This window comes from Alligator mississippiensis, chromosome 4, assembly GCF_030867095.1.
Source record: "Alligator mississippiensis isolate rAllMis1 chromosome 4, rAllMis1, whole genome shotgun sequence".
NCBI lineage: Eukaryota > Metazoa > Chordata > Crocodylia > Alligatoridae > Alligator > Alligator mississippiensis.
Genome location: NC_081827.1, coordinates 128,962,669 through 128,978,964, shown reverse-complemented (window position 1 = coordinate 128,978,964; position 16,296 = coordinate 128,962,669). Strand labels below are relative to the sequence as shown.

General features: G+C 45.5%; 1 protein-coding gene across 5 annotated transcripts in view; it reads left to right on the top strand.

Moving 5' to 3' along the window:
* ITPR2 (inositol 1,4,5-trisphosphate receptor type 2) overlaps positions 1-16,296 on the top strand; it is a 425,347-nt gene that overhangs the window by 290,825 nt on the left and 118,226 nt on the right. For all 5 annotated transcript variants that reach the window (XM_019498344.2, XM_006270092.4, XM_014607327.3 and 2 more), the window contains one exon: positions 11,778-11,886. In XM_019498344.2, coding sequence (XP_019353889.1) covers positions 11,778-11,886 — 109 coding nt within the window. The remainder of the gene's footprint in view (positions 1-11,777; positions 11,887-16,296) is intronic.

Genomic DNA, 16,296 nt, shown 5'->3' with positions numbered 1-16,296 from the left:
TGACCATCCTCTACAGCACCTCCCTTACCTCCAGATGATACAAGCAGCCCTGTAGCCAGGCAGTGTTGTTGCCTGGCCCTCCAGTAGCAAAAATGCCCTGTTTATATGGGTAGCCCTAGATCCAAAATAGCTGCCCTCATCAGGCACCTGCTGGCTGCTAGCTTCAGGCCCTTAAAGTGGCAGGCACCTACAGTGCCCTGCCACATTAGTTAACAGCAGAGGCTAGCTGTGTAACATTCATTTAGACCTTTGCGCATATGCATTAGGATGGACGTTTTAAGTATATGAGCACTTACTGCAGTTTCCATGGGATTCTTGACTCATTCAGTGTATAATGTGGATAGCGTTTACTTCAGTGGATGGCTCTTCACAACTGTTTTCTCCTTATGGTTCAGTATGTGGCCTGGGCCTTGTTTACTGCTTGCTCTTTAACTCTGTGCTCCAAAAGTAGGATTATTAATTTCTTCCTGGGCTCTTATGTTTTTGGCCAGTTATCCTCCTGCTTCTCTACAAATATTAATTCATTCACTTTGACAACATCCCTGTGAGGCGAGAGGATAGTATCATCTTCGCTTGACAAATTGGGAACAGAGCCACAGAGAAATTAGGGTGAAAACTATTAATTGATTTTGAGTGCCCTGTGCAAGACACACAGGATCAATTATTTAGAGTGCTTAGCATTCTAAAGCACTATTAGGCCTGTGTGAAGCGGCTAGTATTTGATTCGGATTTGGCCGATTTGGGAGACAGTCATTCAATTTGGTGATTCAGATCACTGTCCTGAATTGATTCAGCCGAACCTGCCGAATCTCCAAATCAGGCAGGCCCATCCTCCCCCAGCCTGGTAATGACTTTCCCACCCACCCCAGCTCCTGGCTCTTTGGAAAAAAAAGCCCTGGTTCACCAGATGCTGCCAGGCGGGGGGGCAATCCCTGCTGCCCCCCACTGCCCCACGCTGTATGAGGGGTTCTGCATGAGCCCCTGAACCCCCCCTCACTTCCCCAGCCTCCCCCATGGGTGCCCCGCCTGGGCCAGCTCCGGCCCTTTAAGACAAAAGAAAACCCAAGGAAAGCCTTGCACTCACCACTCCTGCCAGCAGGGGGTGACCCCTGCTGCCCCCTGCCAGGTGGGGGGCTTTGAATGAGCCCCCCGAGGCCACTGCAGGAGCAGTGAGTCCCGTGGCTTTTCTCCCATTTTTTTTTTTTTCTTAAAGGGCTGGAGCTGGCCCGGGCAGGGCACCCGTGGGGGGGCTGCGGGAGCGAGGGGGGGGGTCAGGGGGATTGTGCAGAGCCCCCTGGGTGCTGGCAGGGGTCCCCCCATGGTTCCCTGCCACATACCTCCCCCCCACTCCTAGTACTTACCAGCTCCTTGCTGCAGCCACCGGGGACTGCCCAAATCATCAAAGCTCTCCAAATTTTTTCCGAAGATTCAGAGAGCTTTGAATTGATTCGGACCTTTAAATTGGTCCCCTGATTCAATTTGGATTCGGAGATTCAGCCGCTGAATCAGGCTGAATCTCCTCCGAATCAACCTACCACCCAAAGCTTCGCACAGCCCTAGTTCCTACCTTTCATTCATGTTTTGACTGTGAGAAAATAATAGAGCAATTCTTTTATTACCTTAGACAGACCATAACAGGTCAGAATGATTTTGACACTAGATTCCTATTTGAAATCTCTGGGATTATCTTTTGAATTGTGTATAAGTACTTGCACACCTAATGGCACTAATATCATGTGGCTCCCTTTAAAGGATCTTGTGGTACCCTGCTAAGAATCACAGTTATAGTGAATCTGCCATCATCCATGTTAAGCCACTTTAACTTCAACTCACCCTCACTGCTATGAAATTGCATGCCATTTTTAGGTTGAATTTCTCTAACTTCAACTTTCAGCCATTGGATCATGTCAGCAAGATCAATCCTCACTATCAGACCTATTCTCCACATGTATGTCACTAAACTCTATAATCAAATCACTTGCAAACCCTTCTCTTCAGTAGGCTAAATGGGTCAGCCTAAATAGGTTGAGCTTCATAATGCTTGCCATATAACTGAAGTTTAACTCTGGTGGCACCACTTTGAACTTCTTCCTTATTTTCACATACTTTGTGGAATTGTGAACACCAGAACTGGACACAATATTTTAGTAGCAGCCTTACTGCTCCTGACTTCAGAGACAGGATCACTTTTCTAATTCTTTTGGTATTCCCTTTTATACATTTAATCATTGTATTAGTCCAGGGGTCGGCAACCCCTAGCACGCATGCCAAGCATGGCATAGAAGGCCATTTTGCTCGGCACACCACTGCCAGCCTGGGCTCTAAGCAGCTGCTGCCAGCCACAGAGTCCAGGCTGCTCCCAGCAGGCAGCTGGGAGGCTGCAAGCCCTGCTGCAAGCAGACTGGGCTCTGTGGGTCAGCTGCAGCTGGGAGGCTGCAAACAGCTGCTCTGGGCGCTCTGGCACCTTCCAAGATAGACATTGTGGTTTTTTCGGAACTTCAGCCAAAAAATGTTGCCTACCTCTGTATTAGCCCATTTTATTATGCTGGGAGCTATTCCCAGAGTTCCAAATCCTTCTCTGAATCATAGCTTTACAAAGCAGTTTCCTATCCTGTAAACCTACAGAGCCTACATCCTTCATCCATCCTGCAGCAAAAAAACCCCCAAACTTTGAAGTTCCTACTCTTATTTTACTGAGATTATAGTAGGAAGGCATTTATAATTGAATCTTGTAGGGTTGACCGTTTTCTGTCTCAATGGTAAATAGTATACTAAAACACAAACCAATAGGAATACCCTTTGGTTGTACTTACTTTATTGTATTAAAAATATGTTTCCCAATTGGAAACTGCTTGTCAATCAGTAGGGGTTTTTTTAGAATACACACCCACACCCCCACCCCCTCCCCTGTTGCTTTTCTATGTTCTCAATTCATATTCTAGGTTTCATAAGAGACAATGCGGTGGTATTCGTGGATAACAATAAGACTATTATATTGTTGTTTCATTGTGTTTTTTTCAAAGCTACTTTGTCTATTCTAGTCATTCTGTATGTATTGAGAGTCAGCTGAGTGATGTTTACATACCATTTCCATACACTAATAAGTGCTATAGAAGAAATTCCATTTTAACCAGCAGTTTGGCAGAATTTGGACCATGAAATGTAAAGAAATACAATAGCATGAAGATATTGCTGTACTGTCTGTTGCACATTAGTTTTTGGACTCTGCTCCAGTACTAGGAGGTTTGATAATATTTGTTGCAAACTGTTAATTCAGCCTGCATTTTTAATCATTTGCTTTCAGGCAATATGAAGCCTGTAACCTGTTCTGAGAATGAATACCTTTTGCGGGGACATCAATTCCATGAATTGGCTGGTTGTCTCCCTGGCCTTGGCAACAGTTTGTTACATTAGCAAGATAGTTTTGTTCTTGACTTGTCCATTTTGGAATGCCCATAAAAGCACACCTTACAAAATAAGTAGAGTTGTGTTTAGCCAAGTTAGTCTGAAGTCGGGCAGAAGGCCAGGCAAGGCAGCACCTTAGAGACCAGAGGCGGATTTTGGGGAGGGGCAGGGGAGTGCAGTGGTCTTAACATAATGAAACTATTTTTTCTTTTGCAACTATGCTGTCCGTTAGCTCAGGGGTTTTCAACCTTTTTTGAACTAGTGTATCTCTTCTGCCTCAAAGTTTGAGTTCATGTACCCCTTTTTGTTTTTTTCTTGTTTTCAGTGTTACCAATTATGTTCCTGGCTGCCACCTGCCCCGAGTACAACCCTGGCCCAGCTCCCCCTCTGGGAAGAGCCCAGCGCTGCCCCTGCCCCAGCCTTCATTGCAGCCCACCCTTACCCTGCACACAGATCTGGTGGTACACGCTTCCCATGGCCTCCCGGGGTGCATGCTGCAGCAGGAGCTATCCACTCCCTGCGCTCTCCAGATGAGCCGCTCGTGGCTCTGTCCTGTGCCCTGCCCTGATTGTGCAGCACCTGCCCCAGCCCCACTCCCTTCCTTGCCGTGGGGGTCTTGATCTGCCCCCCCATGCCTCTTCCCTCACAACAGACTTACCAGCTGGACCCAGTTGCTCTCCACACTGCCAGGCTGTGCTCCTGGCCATCTGTGTGCTGTGCTGCACCTGCGCGCATGCACAGGGTATTTATTGGCCACATTATCAGCCACATCAGCCAAAAAAAGCCAATTGCCAATACTTGTACATTCGTTCTGCGTACCCCCTCTAATGTTTTGAAGTACCCCTAGGGGTAGGCATATCCCTGGTTGACAATCCTGCGTTAGCTGTTCCTAGTAAGGTAGCTCCTATTTCATAGCCCTGCAGACTACTTTTAGCTCTAGCTAAAAACATTAATTCAGGCATGGAAATAATTTTCATTGAGGTATTGGATGAACTGTTAAGACACTCAAGAAGGCTAGATTTTGGTTTATATACCTGAAAGATGTAGATTTAATTATAATGACTACAGAACTAAAGAAACATTTTTTGATAATTTTTGCCTAGTTTGTTGTTTTTTTAATAAATAATGCATCATATAGCAAGTTAGCAAATTAACATGCCAATGAAATTATATTTTGTTTTTGATTCATTCTTAAATGGAATAATAGAGCCCTAGACTCCTAGCACATTACTAAAAAGCTTCTAGTTCCTTTTTATCTGGAGGAAAATAAGTGCTGTACTATATAGAATCATAGAAAATTAGGGTTGGAAGGGACCTCAGGAGGTCATCTAGTCCAACCCCCTGCTCAAAGCAGGACCATCCTCAACTAGATCATCTTAGCCAAGGCTTTGTCTAGCTGGGTCTTAAAAATCTCCAAGGATATCCACTGTAACCCCCAGATCCTTTTCTGCAGAGCTGCTGCCCAGCCAGTCAGCCGCCAGCCTGTAGTGGTGTATGGGATTGTTCTGTTCTAAATTCAGAACTTCTTACTTGGCTTTATTGAACCTCATGAGATTCATTTTGGCCCAGTCCTCCAATTTGTCTAAGCCATTCTGAATCCTAGCCCTAACCTTCAGCATATTTACTACTCCTTCCGGCTTCCTTCTGCCAACCGCTGAATGCCATCTTCTGGGTCATTGATGAAGATATTGAACAAAACCGACTCCAGGACCCACCCCTGGGTCACTCTACTTGATACCAGCTGCCAACTAGACATCAAGTCATTGATTACTATCCTCTGAGCCTGATGCTCCAGCAGTTTTCTATTCACATTACAGTCCATTCATCCAGCCTGTGCTTCCTTAGCTTGCCTATGAGAATGTTGTTAGGAGACTGTATCAAAAGCCTAGCTAAAATCAAGGTATACCGTTTCCACTGGTCTCTCCACATCCACAGAGCCAGTCATCTCATCATAGAAGGCAGTAAGGTTGGTCATGCGATGATGCATATGCACTGATACACTGCCCCAGCTGGACTTCTTTTTCAAAATTCTAGATTCACCCATGTTAGAGATTAACTGGTTCAGAGAGTCATGAGCCTTCATAGGCATAACTTCCAATTCAGTAGGCTATTACCTATAAAAGCTCATGCCTCCCTGAACCAGTTAATTTGTTAAGGTGCCACCCTATCCTACCTTCTGCCTTACAAACATAGTTTTACCAGTACAGTTTGTGACTATTAAGGCCCCTATTCTGTAGTTCAGGGGTTGTCAACTGCTGGTACTTTGGCAGGCCCTAGGGTGTATGTGCAGGCAGGCAGGCAGGGACCCACCCACCACCCTGCACCATAGCCTCCCAGGAGCAGAACCAAGGAGGGGGGCAAGGGCAGTGGCACGCCTCTGCCAGCTGCAAAGGTGCTACCTGGCCAGCCGGATGTGGGGGGTGGGGTTAAAGGTTGCAAGTGGCAGCTGCCGCCACTGCCTCCCACCACCCCACACTGCTGCCACTCCATGTCTCTTGCAAAAGACAACCGCCACCATCTTCCCCCCTTCCTGCCCCCTGGCTCTGCATCTGGCCACTGGGGGTACACTGATTAAAAAAGATTGAAAACCCCTGCTTTAGTTCTCACCAACTGCTGAAACTTCCTTAGCTTGATGAAGGGTTTTGGAACCTGAAAGCTTGCTTAATAACTTTTCTCCAACTATTTGGGTTGGTCTAATAAAAGATATCAAATTCACCCAAGGAACCTTGCCTGCCTAAGTCCTTAGACCAACCTAAACCCCTGCTTTAGTTCTCAGCACTTTTAGGCTAAAAACAGTCATTGGATTTAGCCTTTGGCTAATTGTCCCAGGCTTTGACTGCCATCAAAACAGGCATAGACACAGTCTTCTACACATTGAGGTTTAATAGCAATGAACGCAAATTAGCCTAAATTATCCTGTAAAAAAATGTTAATTTGGATAATTCCCAGATACTTAAAATAGGACAGTGGGCAGGTATGTCTGTAGAATCCTAAAGTATAAGGCTTTGTCTTGGGAGAAATCTGACATCTAATTTTAGCCTTATTTTATAGCAAATTTCAATAATGGTGTCTTATTCAGGGATGCATTCTAGGAGCTTATAGAGATTCTCGGAATTATGAGTATCTCAGAATTTCCTGGGCCCAATTGATACTGTAGAGAAACAGCCTGCTCTTTGCATTATTAGCTAATTTTATACGAGAATCAATATTGTTGAGGAGTCATGTGGCTACTGAAGATCAGAAATGTGGTATATAAAATACATGGGGAGAATGAAGAGCCTAAAACTGAAAAGTGTATGGGTAAAGTTCTGTCCTGCATTTTTAACACTGCTGTTACACAATCCAGAGATTTCTTGGTATTCTTCCTTTTCAGGCAACAATGCCCTTGATTTTTGGCATTTCTTGGAGAACATTGGGAGCTACCAGGGCTTTGCAGGAGGCCAAGGGCTTTGTTATACGTTACACTGTGAGCCACACAAATGTTGATTAGTGTTAGTGCTAGCTCAAATTTGGAGCAGCTGCATACTCAGGTTGGCAGGGACAAGGAGGACTGGCTGGTAAGAATCTCCCTGCTCCCATTTTAGTCTTCGCCCTCCCCCTTGCCCCACAGGGCTGCTCCAGTTGCCTCACCCTTGTTTACTTGTGGCTGCCTGCTCTATCTATCCTGGGAAACAGCAGGGAAGGGTTAACCTGCCTGTCTGGCTGCCATTGCTGCTGGGCTGCTGCTTTTCTCCAAGTTGAGCTGGCTCAGAGAGCAGCAGCGGTGGCACAAGCTGGGTAGACAGGTTAGCCCTTCCCTGCCCACATCCCTGGGACAGACAGTGTGGGCAGCCACAAGTAAGCGGGTGGAGGGGCAGTAAATAGGAATCTGGGGCTGATGGGGGAGGGCAGTGGACTTGATCTGCACCAGCAGGGTAGGGGAGGTAGGTGGGGTGTTTACACTAAGGTGTGGTTTACGGTGGCTGTACCTTAGCATAACACAAGCTGGGTAATGGAGATCAGAGATGATCCTGACCTGGAGTGGTGTAACTTTGAGCTTCCTAATAAGTGCTTAAAATTAGTTTCAGGTGTTAAATATGTGGACCATCTAGGGGGTTAAGAGCTCCTGGTGCTGCCCAAAATTACCATATAACAAGGCCTCAAGAGAGGAATGAAAAACAGCAGAGCAGGAGTTCTAATAATGAAGGGCTAGTGGTTTGTCATAAGAAATGGGAGTCCACTGTTTTGTGATATTGTTTGTGGATGTTGGGATGACACTAGTCATGAGTAGGCAAGGCCAGGAAGCAAAGTTCAAAACTAGAGTTATAAGGCAGGCCAGGAGTCTATGAACTGTAAGGGACTAGGATGTGGGTGATTGCTGAACTAAAGATATGAGTCTGTGGACTCAGGAGCTGAACATAGGGATTCAGACTAGAGTCACTAACCAGGGGGTCTGAAGCAAATTGTTGTGGTTTTAAAGGATTGAGACATGTGATTGTCAAACTAAAACTGTGAGCCATGAGTTGGCAGTCAGAAACCAAGGAGTTGATGGTCAGGGGGCCTGATCTGGAGTTAGGAACAATTAGCCATCAGGTAGGAACCAGGAAACTAGGAGCCAGGGATCATAAATTAGACAGAGCAGCACCCCAGCTAGACAGTGGCCTGAGGAATACTAAGAGATCATCAGGAGGCAGCCACATCCATGTGGCTAGTTAGGGCCAGCTTGGGGTAGTTAGGCCACTGGCAGTCAGAGCCAGCTGGGGACTAAAGCCTGCCTGCTACCCTGACTCCTGACAACGGGGAAAGAAGTCTTAGAGTTGCATAGCTGATTTAAGAAGCAACTTCATAGTGCTGTTGCTCCTGTTGCCTCGTGGAAGATAAGGCAGGAAAAAAGGTATGAACAAGAGATAACAATAAACAGGATTGAAGAGCTATGTCATCCTAAATTATTAGTCGAATAATTTTTGTACCAATTCTTTATGTTTGTACCTAAATTTATTTATTTGAAATTCTGTACCTAGTACCTATATAATAGGTATTGCATGGGCTTAAACATTATACAATAAAGAATGTTTTGATTGAATAATACAACCTATGACTTCTGGCATTGTTTTGTAAAAATGATCTATAAATGACTTTTGGCATTCCTTCCTATAACTGTATTGTGACTTTTTATATAATTTAGTATAGCCCTCTCCATAAGAAATATGCTGTAGAGGTCGTTGTCTAGGCTCTTCTTTTAAGATGAGTTATTAGTCACGTCTCTCCATTGAGAGGCTAGTGGCCACTTTATGGCATTTAAATGTTTTCATACATGCTGTCTATTTTGGATTAGGTTACATTTGGGGGGGTTGGGAGGAGAGGAAGGTGTACCATAATGTCTGTGAATGACCAAAAATATGAATGAGAAGAAACAATGCTTATGGTCTAGGAAACTTCTTATTTTGTGCTGGCTGTCTACATGTATAGAGTATTGCATGCTGGAACTTGCTTGGTGCTGACATGCCCATTGTGCTTAAGGTGTATGTAGCTAGAAGGTTTTTCAGACATCTCTGATTACTGTTAGAAATGCCTGTTAATGAGGGAACAGGAAGGTTAGAACAAAGGTTAGCTGGAATTCACTTCCTTGTTCTCTGCTTCCTGTAGTAGTCACAGGAGTATGTCAACTGGGAAGTTAGGTGTGCTGCTATTATTATGCAAGCCCTGCTGGACACACGGAACTTCTCATGATGCATATATTTAAAAAAAAAAAAAACTTGTGAAAACTAAAGACCATGTCCTATGGTACCTGTTAGGTGCCTAAGTGGATTTAGGCATCTAGATGTGACCCTAAGTCTGCCCCAAATAGTGAAAATTATTTTTTGTGGCATACTCATGTCTTTTTCTTAAGACTGAGTCACATGAAGCAGCAAAGAGGAGGCTAATGCACCTACCACTTCTGTTAACTATTTTTTTTAGAGAATCCAGTAGGGTGGATTTAGTTCATGCTTACATATGTAAGTCTACTTAGGCATTCAATAGGTGGAATAGGATATAGGCCTTAGTTCTCAGAAGAAGAGATAGCTAACTCTATTTCTACCACATTGCAGTTATCATCCTCTCTGTTCCTATGGGAGTCCTGGTCAGCTTGGGGGTTTGCCAGAGCCACTGCTTTTGCATAATTCTGGAGCCCATGGGGTGAAAGCCACTGCTATGTTTGCCCTTTTCCTCCATCTTTCTGCTCTCTTCTCCCCCTTCCCCTTCTCCTCTCTGAATTCAGAAGCAGAAGAGTAGAGGGGATGACCAAAGTTGGTGCTCAGCCCCTGTTTTCATATAGCTCTGGAGCCCAGGAGATAAGTGGTGCTGCTGCTTGTCCCCTCTTTTCTCCTGCCTCTGAATTATGCAGGGAGAAGGAGTGTCGAGGAGGGGCAGGGAGGAGCAGCAATGCATCCCCTAGGATCTGGGGATGTGTGAAAACAGGGGCTCCATCCGGAGGCTGAGCTGACCAGCTGGGGAGCTCATAGATCCTGGCATGAGCTGTACTGACATGCTGATATGCTCAGAGAGATTACTGCATCTGCACCTCACAGCTGAAGGGGGAAGCAACTACACCATCACATACCCACCCCTGATCTGCCCCTGATAATGGGTGGATGGGGGAAGGAGGAGACAAAGAAAAGATGCTGGGGTCTGTCTCCATGGATCCAGTTGTAAAATATGGACTCCATACACCATGATTAAAGCAACTGAAGTAGCTGCTTGTGATTGAGTTAAAGATGTTAAATAAATCTATTGGAAAATAATTTAGACCTCCTCCATAAGACTTATTAGATAAGGCTGGGGTCGGCAAGCTGTGGCCTTTTGATCTGGTCCATGGATGTGGGGCTTCAGTAGTAATGCTTTCCCTGTGCCAGCAGTGGATGCTTTTCCCATATTGGTGCAGGGAAAGCACCCACTGCTGCTACTTTTCCCTGCCTCAGCATGGAGAAAGAGCCCACCTCTGCTGCTTTTCTCTGGTGGGTGCAGGGAAAAGTGGTGGTGGGTGCTTTCCCCAAGCTGGTGATGGAGAAAAGCAGCAGTGTCAGGGTGGTCCTACTGCAGGAGTGGGCAATTATTTCAGCTGGAGGGCTGCTTAATGAGTTTTGTTGTGCTGTCGAGGGCTGCAAGGGTAGCCCCGCCGCTTGACAGGTGCCCCACCTCCTGGTCACCATCTTGGGACCAGAAGTCCTGCCCCTAATTTGTGACCTTTGCCACCAGAAGTCCCTCCCCTTGTGCGACCCTCCTGCCCCTCAGAAGCATGGGGCTGGGGCTGGCGGCAGCATGGAGTGCGTGCCCAGGGAGGGCGGCAGGAGCACGGAGCTCAGGTGGGCAGGGTGTGAATGTGAGGGAGAGTGGGGGGTGTGGGGACCTTTCCACACACTCTCCCCCCTCCCATGGCACACAGCCCCTACTTCTAGAGGCAACAGCAGGAGGTGGGGGCACTCGGGATGCTTGTGGCCCACGCAGACACTGCCGCCCAGTAGCGTGCAGCTCCAGCAGCGCTGCATGTGGTGACAAGGAGCACAGCCAGGCTGGCCCACCTCTATCATGAGGGGACCCTGCAGTGCTCATGTAGCTGCTGGCACTTTTATGCCACCGGGGGAAGCCCACGCACAGTGGAGCCAGCTGTCTTCACCACTCTGCTGTGCAGGTCCCCAGACTCTGCTGGGAAGCAAGGGCCAGGGGCAGGGCTCTCCTCCACTTAAGACAGTCCCGGGACCTGCATGGCAGAAAGGGGCAAAGGTAGCTGGCTTCGCTGCGCAGGGCTTCCCTTGGTGGCGTGTGGGTGCTGGGAGCTTCATGTGTGCCGTGCGGAATCCTGTGCAAAAGAGGTAGGCTGGCCTGGCTGTGCTCCTCGCCACCACATGCAGTGCTGTCCCCCTGTCCCTACCATCACTGTTTCCTTACCTGGTGCCCAGAGTGAGTGGGACACGGGAAGATGAGCAGGTCCCCCAGTGGCTGCAGCAGTGACAGCAGCTGCCTTGCTTGGAAGGTATGTGCTGGCTGGGCTTCCATCTATGAGGGTGAGAACAAGGCATGCAGGCTGGATGGGGTATGGTGAGTTGGTGGGCGCCTATGGGCTGGATGAAATTGCCTGGCGAGCTGGATTTTGCCTGCCCCTGTCCTAGTGCCTACCCACTTGTTGTTCTGTTTCTGACTTGAACTGCATCAATCCAGCTTGCAGCCTTTAAAGATTGCCAACCCATGGATAAGGCCATAGTTCTCTGGGCAAACCTCCACTGCTTAGGCATATACTCTTGATTATATAAAGAGTTATTACAATATGTTGTTGTGCCAAGCAGTGAATTTTCTAAAAGGAAGAAATTGACCACTACTGTAATTTCTCATGTTCATTTTTCATCCTTCTTTTAAAGGGCAACACTTTAAGGAAAATCCTTCTAAATCGCTACTTTAAAGGAGACTATGGAAGTGGCATGAATGGGCCTCTGTCCGGCAGCTACAGCAAAACTGCACAAGTGGGAGGTAAATAAACAAAGATCATTTAAGGAAAACAAAAATAATGTCACCATGTTTTCTAATAAGGCACACAGTAAAAGCCCCAAGGATTTAGCCAGTACATAGTTTAAACTCAAGTTGACCAGTTGGCAGAGGAGTAGCCAAAGCTTTCTAAGTTGCTTGCACCTGCTTCTGACAGATAGATTGGGTTTGGCAACCCTGACAGATAAAATATAAGACTGTACAGTTCAGCCCACTTGGAGAGTGGCTGTGTGTGTAAACCTATGCCAGCAAATTTGCAACTGGCAGCTGAAACAAAGCACAGGAGTTGTATGCATCTGTCGTCCTATATCTCAGAACTCCTGAGAAGGATCCTTAGCTTTGCAGAGCTTTTGCTATTGAAGCAGAGGGTCATTGCAGGATTGAATCTGAGGATTCACGGGGTATAGTTTGCATACAGACAGTAACAATCTGAGCAGAGCCTGAGGCAGCAGCTATGCCTAAACCAGATCACACTGCCCCTTAACATTACTATTGCAGCCTTTACCATGTGTGTACCAGTTTTTGTAGCCATTTTTTCAGATGCTGTCCAGATACCTACAGACTTTTCCAGACGTTGGCCCCACAGAAACATTTGCAGTCTGAGTACTCTGTAGACCAAATTTTCCATTCAGTTATAACCATATGACCAAATGTAGTCACAACAGGCTGTGTATAAACAACAGTAGAGTCAGACCCTGTTCACTGATACTGTGTTTTTATAGTGTATGTTTATGTGCGGGCTGGGAGCGATCCGGGCCTGTTTTTGCGCACGCGGGCTGTGGCCAGCAGCCTGGGCACACGGGGTCGGAGAAAACCGGGGGGCGAGCTAGAATTAGTCACGGACGCGTAGTGGTTGATTCAAGATTGTTTACTTACACCAAAGATGGTCGTGGTGTAGGCTGGACAGTTTTCCAGGCACAGCTCCGCTTAAATCCTCATTTGAGGACTACGACAAGTTCGCTCTCTCCCACGGAGTTGTTGAAGCTCCATGGGTCCGTCTCTTTTGCTCGCTCTCTCCCACGGAGTTGTTGAAGCTCCGTGGGTCCGTCTCTTTTGCGCGCAGGAAGGGATACGTCTAGGAATCTATCGTCGACGGGGAGAGGCCAGAGGCTGGTCAGGCCCCTGTTGCCTTTTAAGAAATGCGTTGGGTCCGTAAGGATCCGCAGCGCTTAGAGATCTTCACGCAGCATGAAGTCTCCTCCTCCTGGTGTTCGTGGAGTCCTCCAACTTGGGCGGAAACCACTCAAGCTCTTTATATGGCTAGCAAGCCAATCGCTAGCTGCCACGTATGCATAATTTAACGTGAACCAATAATGTGGCTCGAATTTGAATACAAATGGCGGGAACTCTTTGCACCGAGCATTCGTTAGATTCAAAGAGAAATGCACCATGCAAAGAAAGCTACAAATTGGCGGGAAATTCTCTGTTGCACCGGGGTTCTCTTCTGCAGCAAAAAACTCCACCGTGCAAAGAAGCTGCAATTTAGCGGGAAAATAATTTAGCAGTGCCGAAGCACACACAAAACACAAAATCACAACTTTGGGTTGTGACAGTTTATACAAGTAATTCATTTATAAGTGATAGGATAATGATCATACATGCTTGCTGTTTACCTATAACATGCATGATTCTTAAATGTATATAAGCCAGTTGAAAACTTAAAATGTACTTAGAGTTGATAAGGCATCATGCAGACAGTCATACTGGTAATTATGATGTTATGTCACTATGATATAAATAAGGGTCATTAAAATCACAGAATATAATTTAAACACGCATCAAATTAAGCAGACAAGGTTTTTTGGGTAAATCTGATATTTTTTATTAGACTAACGCAAATAATTGGAAAAATTCTTCTTTGGAAGCTTACAAATTTCTTTCGTCAGGCAAAGGAAGTGTCTGCAGTTGGTCTGTGCTCTTCTGGCTGCTTTACTACTCCAGCCAGGACGCCAGTATATGTGCAAGAAAGCCAGTCACCTAAAATGTAAATTTGGGTAGTCAATAGGTAAGAGACAGGTGAGGAAGGGGAGGGGAATGAATGTAGCTGTAGTCAATGAATGAGAGAGGGGGTGGAGGGGAGGGTGATGGGAATGAATATAGCTGGTAAAAAGTGGAGAGGTTACCTGGGGAGTCAGATGTTAGGCAGGCTATAATGTGTCATAAATCCAATGTCTATATTTAGTCCATGGTTTTTTCAATCCAGTATATTGATGAAATGAAGTTCATAGGCTCGTCTGTGAAAGGTGTTTTGTGAATTCCCTTTGAGGATTAGATCTAAGAGAGTGGAGAGAGAGTTTTCTTGTGAGAAATGTATCCCCACAGGTAATTGGGTATTTTTGTCTTTAATAGATTGGCTTTGATAGTCTGTGGCTGTATAGTACAGCTTTCTTGGTGTGTTTAGGGTGACACCCAAAGAGTGAGTTTTGTCCAAGATGCAACAAACTTCCTAAGAAAATTTTAAAACATAGACCACCATTCCAGCAACACCCTCCTAAGCCACCAGAAACATTACCAGCTTCTATACCAACATCTCACACCAGGATGGCATCCAAGCCTGCTTTACATATCTACAAGAGCAACATTACAACTCAGACCCAAAGATAACTTATACACTTCACCCACACACACACAACAACTTCACTCTGAATAATCAACACTTCCTGCAAACCATGGGCACAGCTCTGGGCACCAAAATGTCCTCACAGTATGCCAACCTTTCCATGAGCCACCTGGAAGAAAAATTTCTCAAGGACTGCACCATCAAACCCTTGCTATACTTAAGATATATTGATGAGATCTTTATCATTTGGACTGAAAACTTGCAATTTCTGATTTCCATTAGAAACTCAACAAGCATCACCCCCCCCATCAGACTATCTCTGGAATACTCCAACACCAACATTTCCTTTTTAGACATGATGATCACTATCCAGTATGGTAAAATACAGACCACCGTATACAAGAAACCCACGGACCAAAATACATATCCGCACAGAACCGGCAATTACCCTAAACACACCAAGCTGTAATATACAGCCAAGCCCTCTGATACCACTGAATTTGCACTGAGGAGAACACCCATGATTGTCACCTCAGAAATCTCAAAAGGGCCTTCACTCAACAAGGGCACTCCTCCAGAGAGAGAGATTGCACTTTTGAAAGAGCCACCCAGATACCACGTGAAGAATTGCTGCAGTATAGAAGAATCGCACACCACTGGTTATGACATATCGTCCCTCCCTGGAACCTATACAGAAAATCCGCAAACAATTGCAACCCATACAAGGAGATCCAATCCTTAAAGAGATCTACCCAGAACTGTCCATGCTAGCCTTTAAACAAGCACTGAACCATGCCAACCTCATCACGAGAAGCAAACTTCCTACAGCTCAAAACACACCGAATGGATCCAGACCGTACCATGACAAGAAATGTTAAACCTGCCAACACATCCCCACCACCCCTACAATTACTACACCCTACAACAGAACTATCAACGTTCCTGGATCTTACATTACATTTCTGGAAGTGCAGGTATATCTCATCCAGTGCATTGAATGTGTCGCAATAGAAAATATGAAGGAGAAACCAAACAGCAGCTGTGTACCAGAATGAATGTATACCGAAAACCTATCAAAGACAAAAATACCCAGTTACCTGTGGGGATACATTTCTCACAAGAAAAGCACTCTCTCTCCAGCCTCTCAGTTCTAATCCTCAAAGGAAATTTATAACATGCCTAACATCTGACTCTACAGGTAACCTTTCCACTTTTTACCAAGTAGATTCATCCTCTTCCCCACCTCAACTTGTCACTTCCTCTGCCTGACTACAGGTATTTGTACCTGAAATCTTGCAAAGAAGAATTTTTTCAACTATTTGAGTTGGTCTAATAAAAGAGATTGGATTTACCCAAAGAACCTTGTCTGCCTATGTCCTTAGAACAACATGGCTATACCCTGAAATATCAAATTAAAACACTCTTAGAAGTTATTTGTGAAGAAAAATAAAGGGCTTATGTTTTTTACATTTTTATGATATTGTATATAACAGTATTGTGAAAAGGGTGCGTGTGTGTGTGTTTTGCTTGCTTTTTATTTTATGAAGACTTTTGGATGCTCAGACTAAATGTTAAGCATTGAAGGAGAAGAGGGATTTTTTCAGTCAGGCAACTCAAAACATTCCTTTTTTGCTGGCTTTTATTAAGGCTTATTTAATCTAAGTGACCAACAGATGCATTGAACAAATCAAGCCTTTTGTTGGGGGACAGATGCTGTTGTCCCTTCAATTAAGCTTCAATCACAATCAAGGTCTTTGAGATACAAGACCAAGAAGCACTCCAGCAAATTAAAGAGGACAGACCTTCCCAATGCTTCTGTGCTCTTGTCCACACAC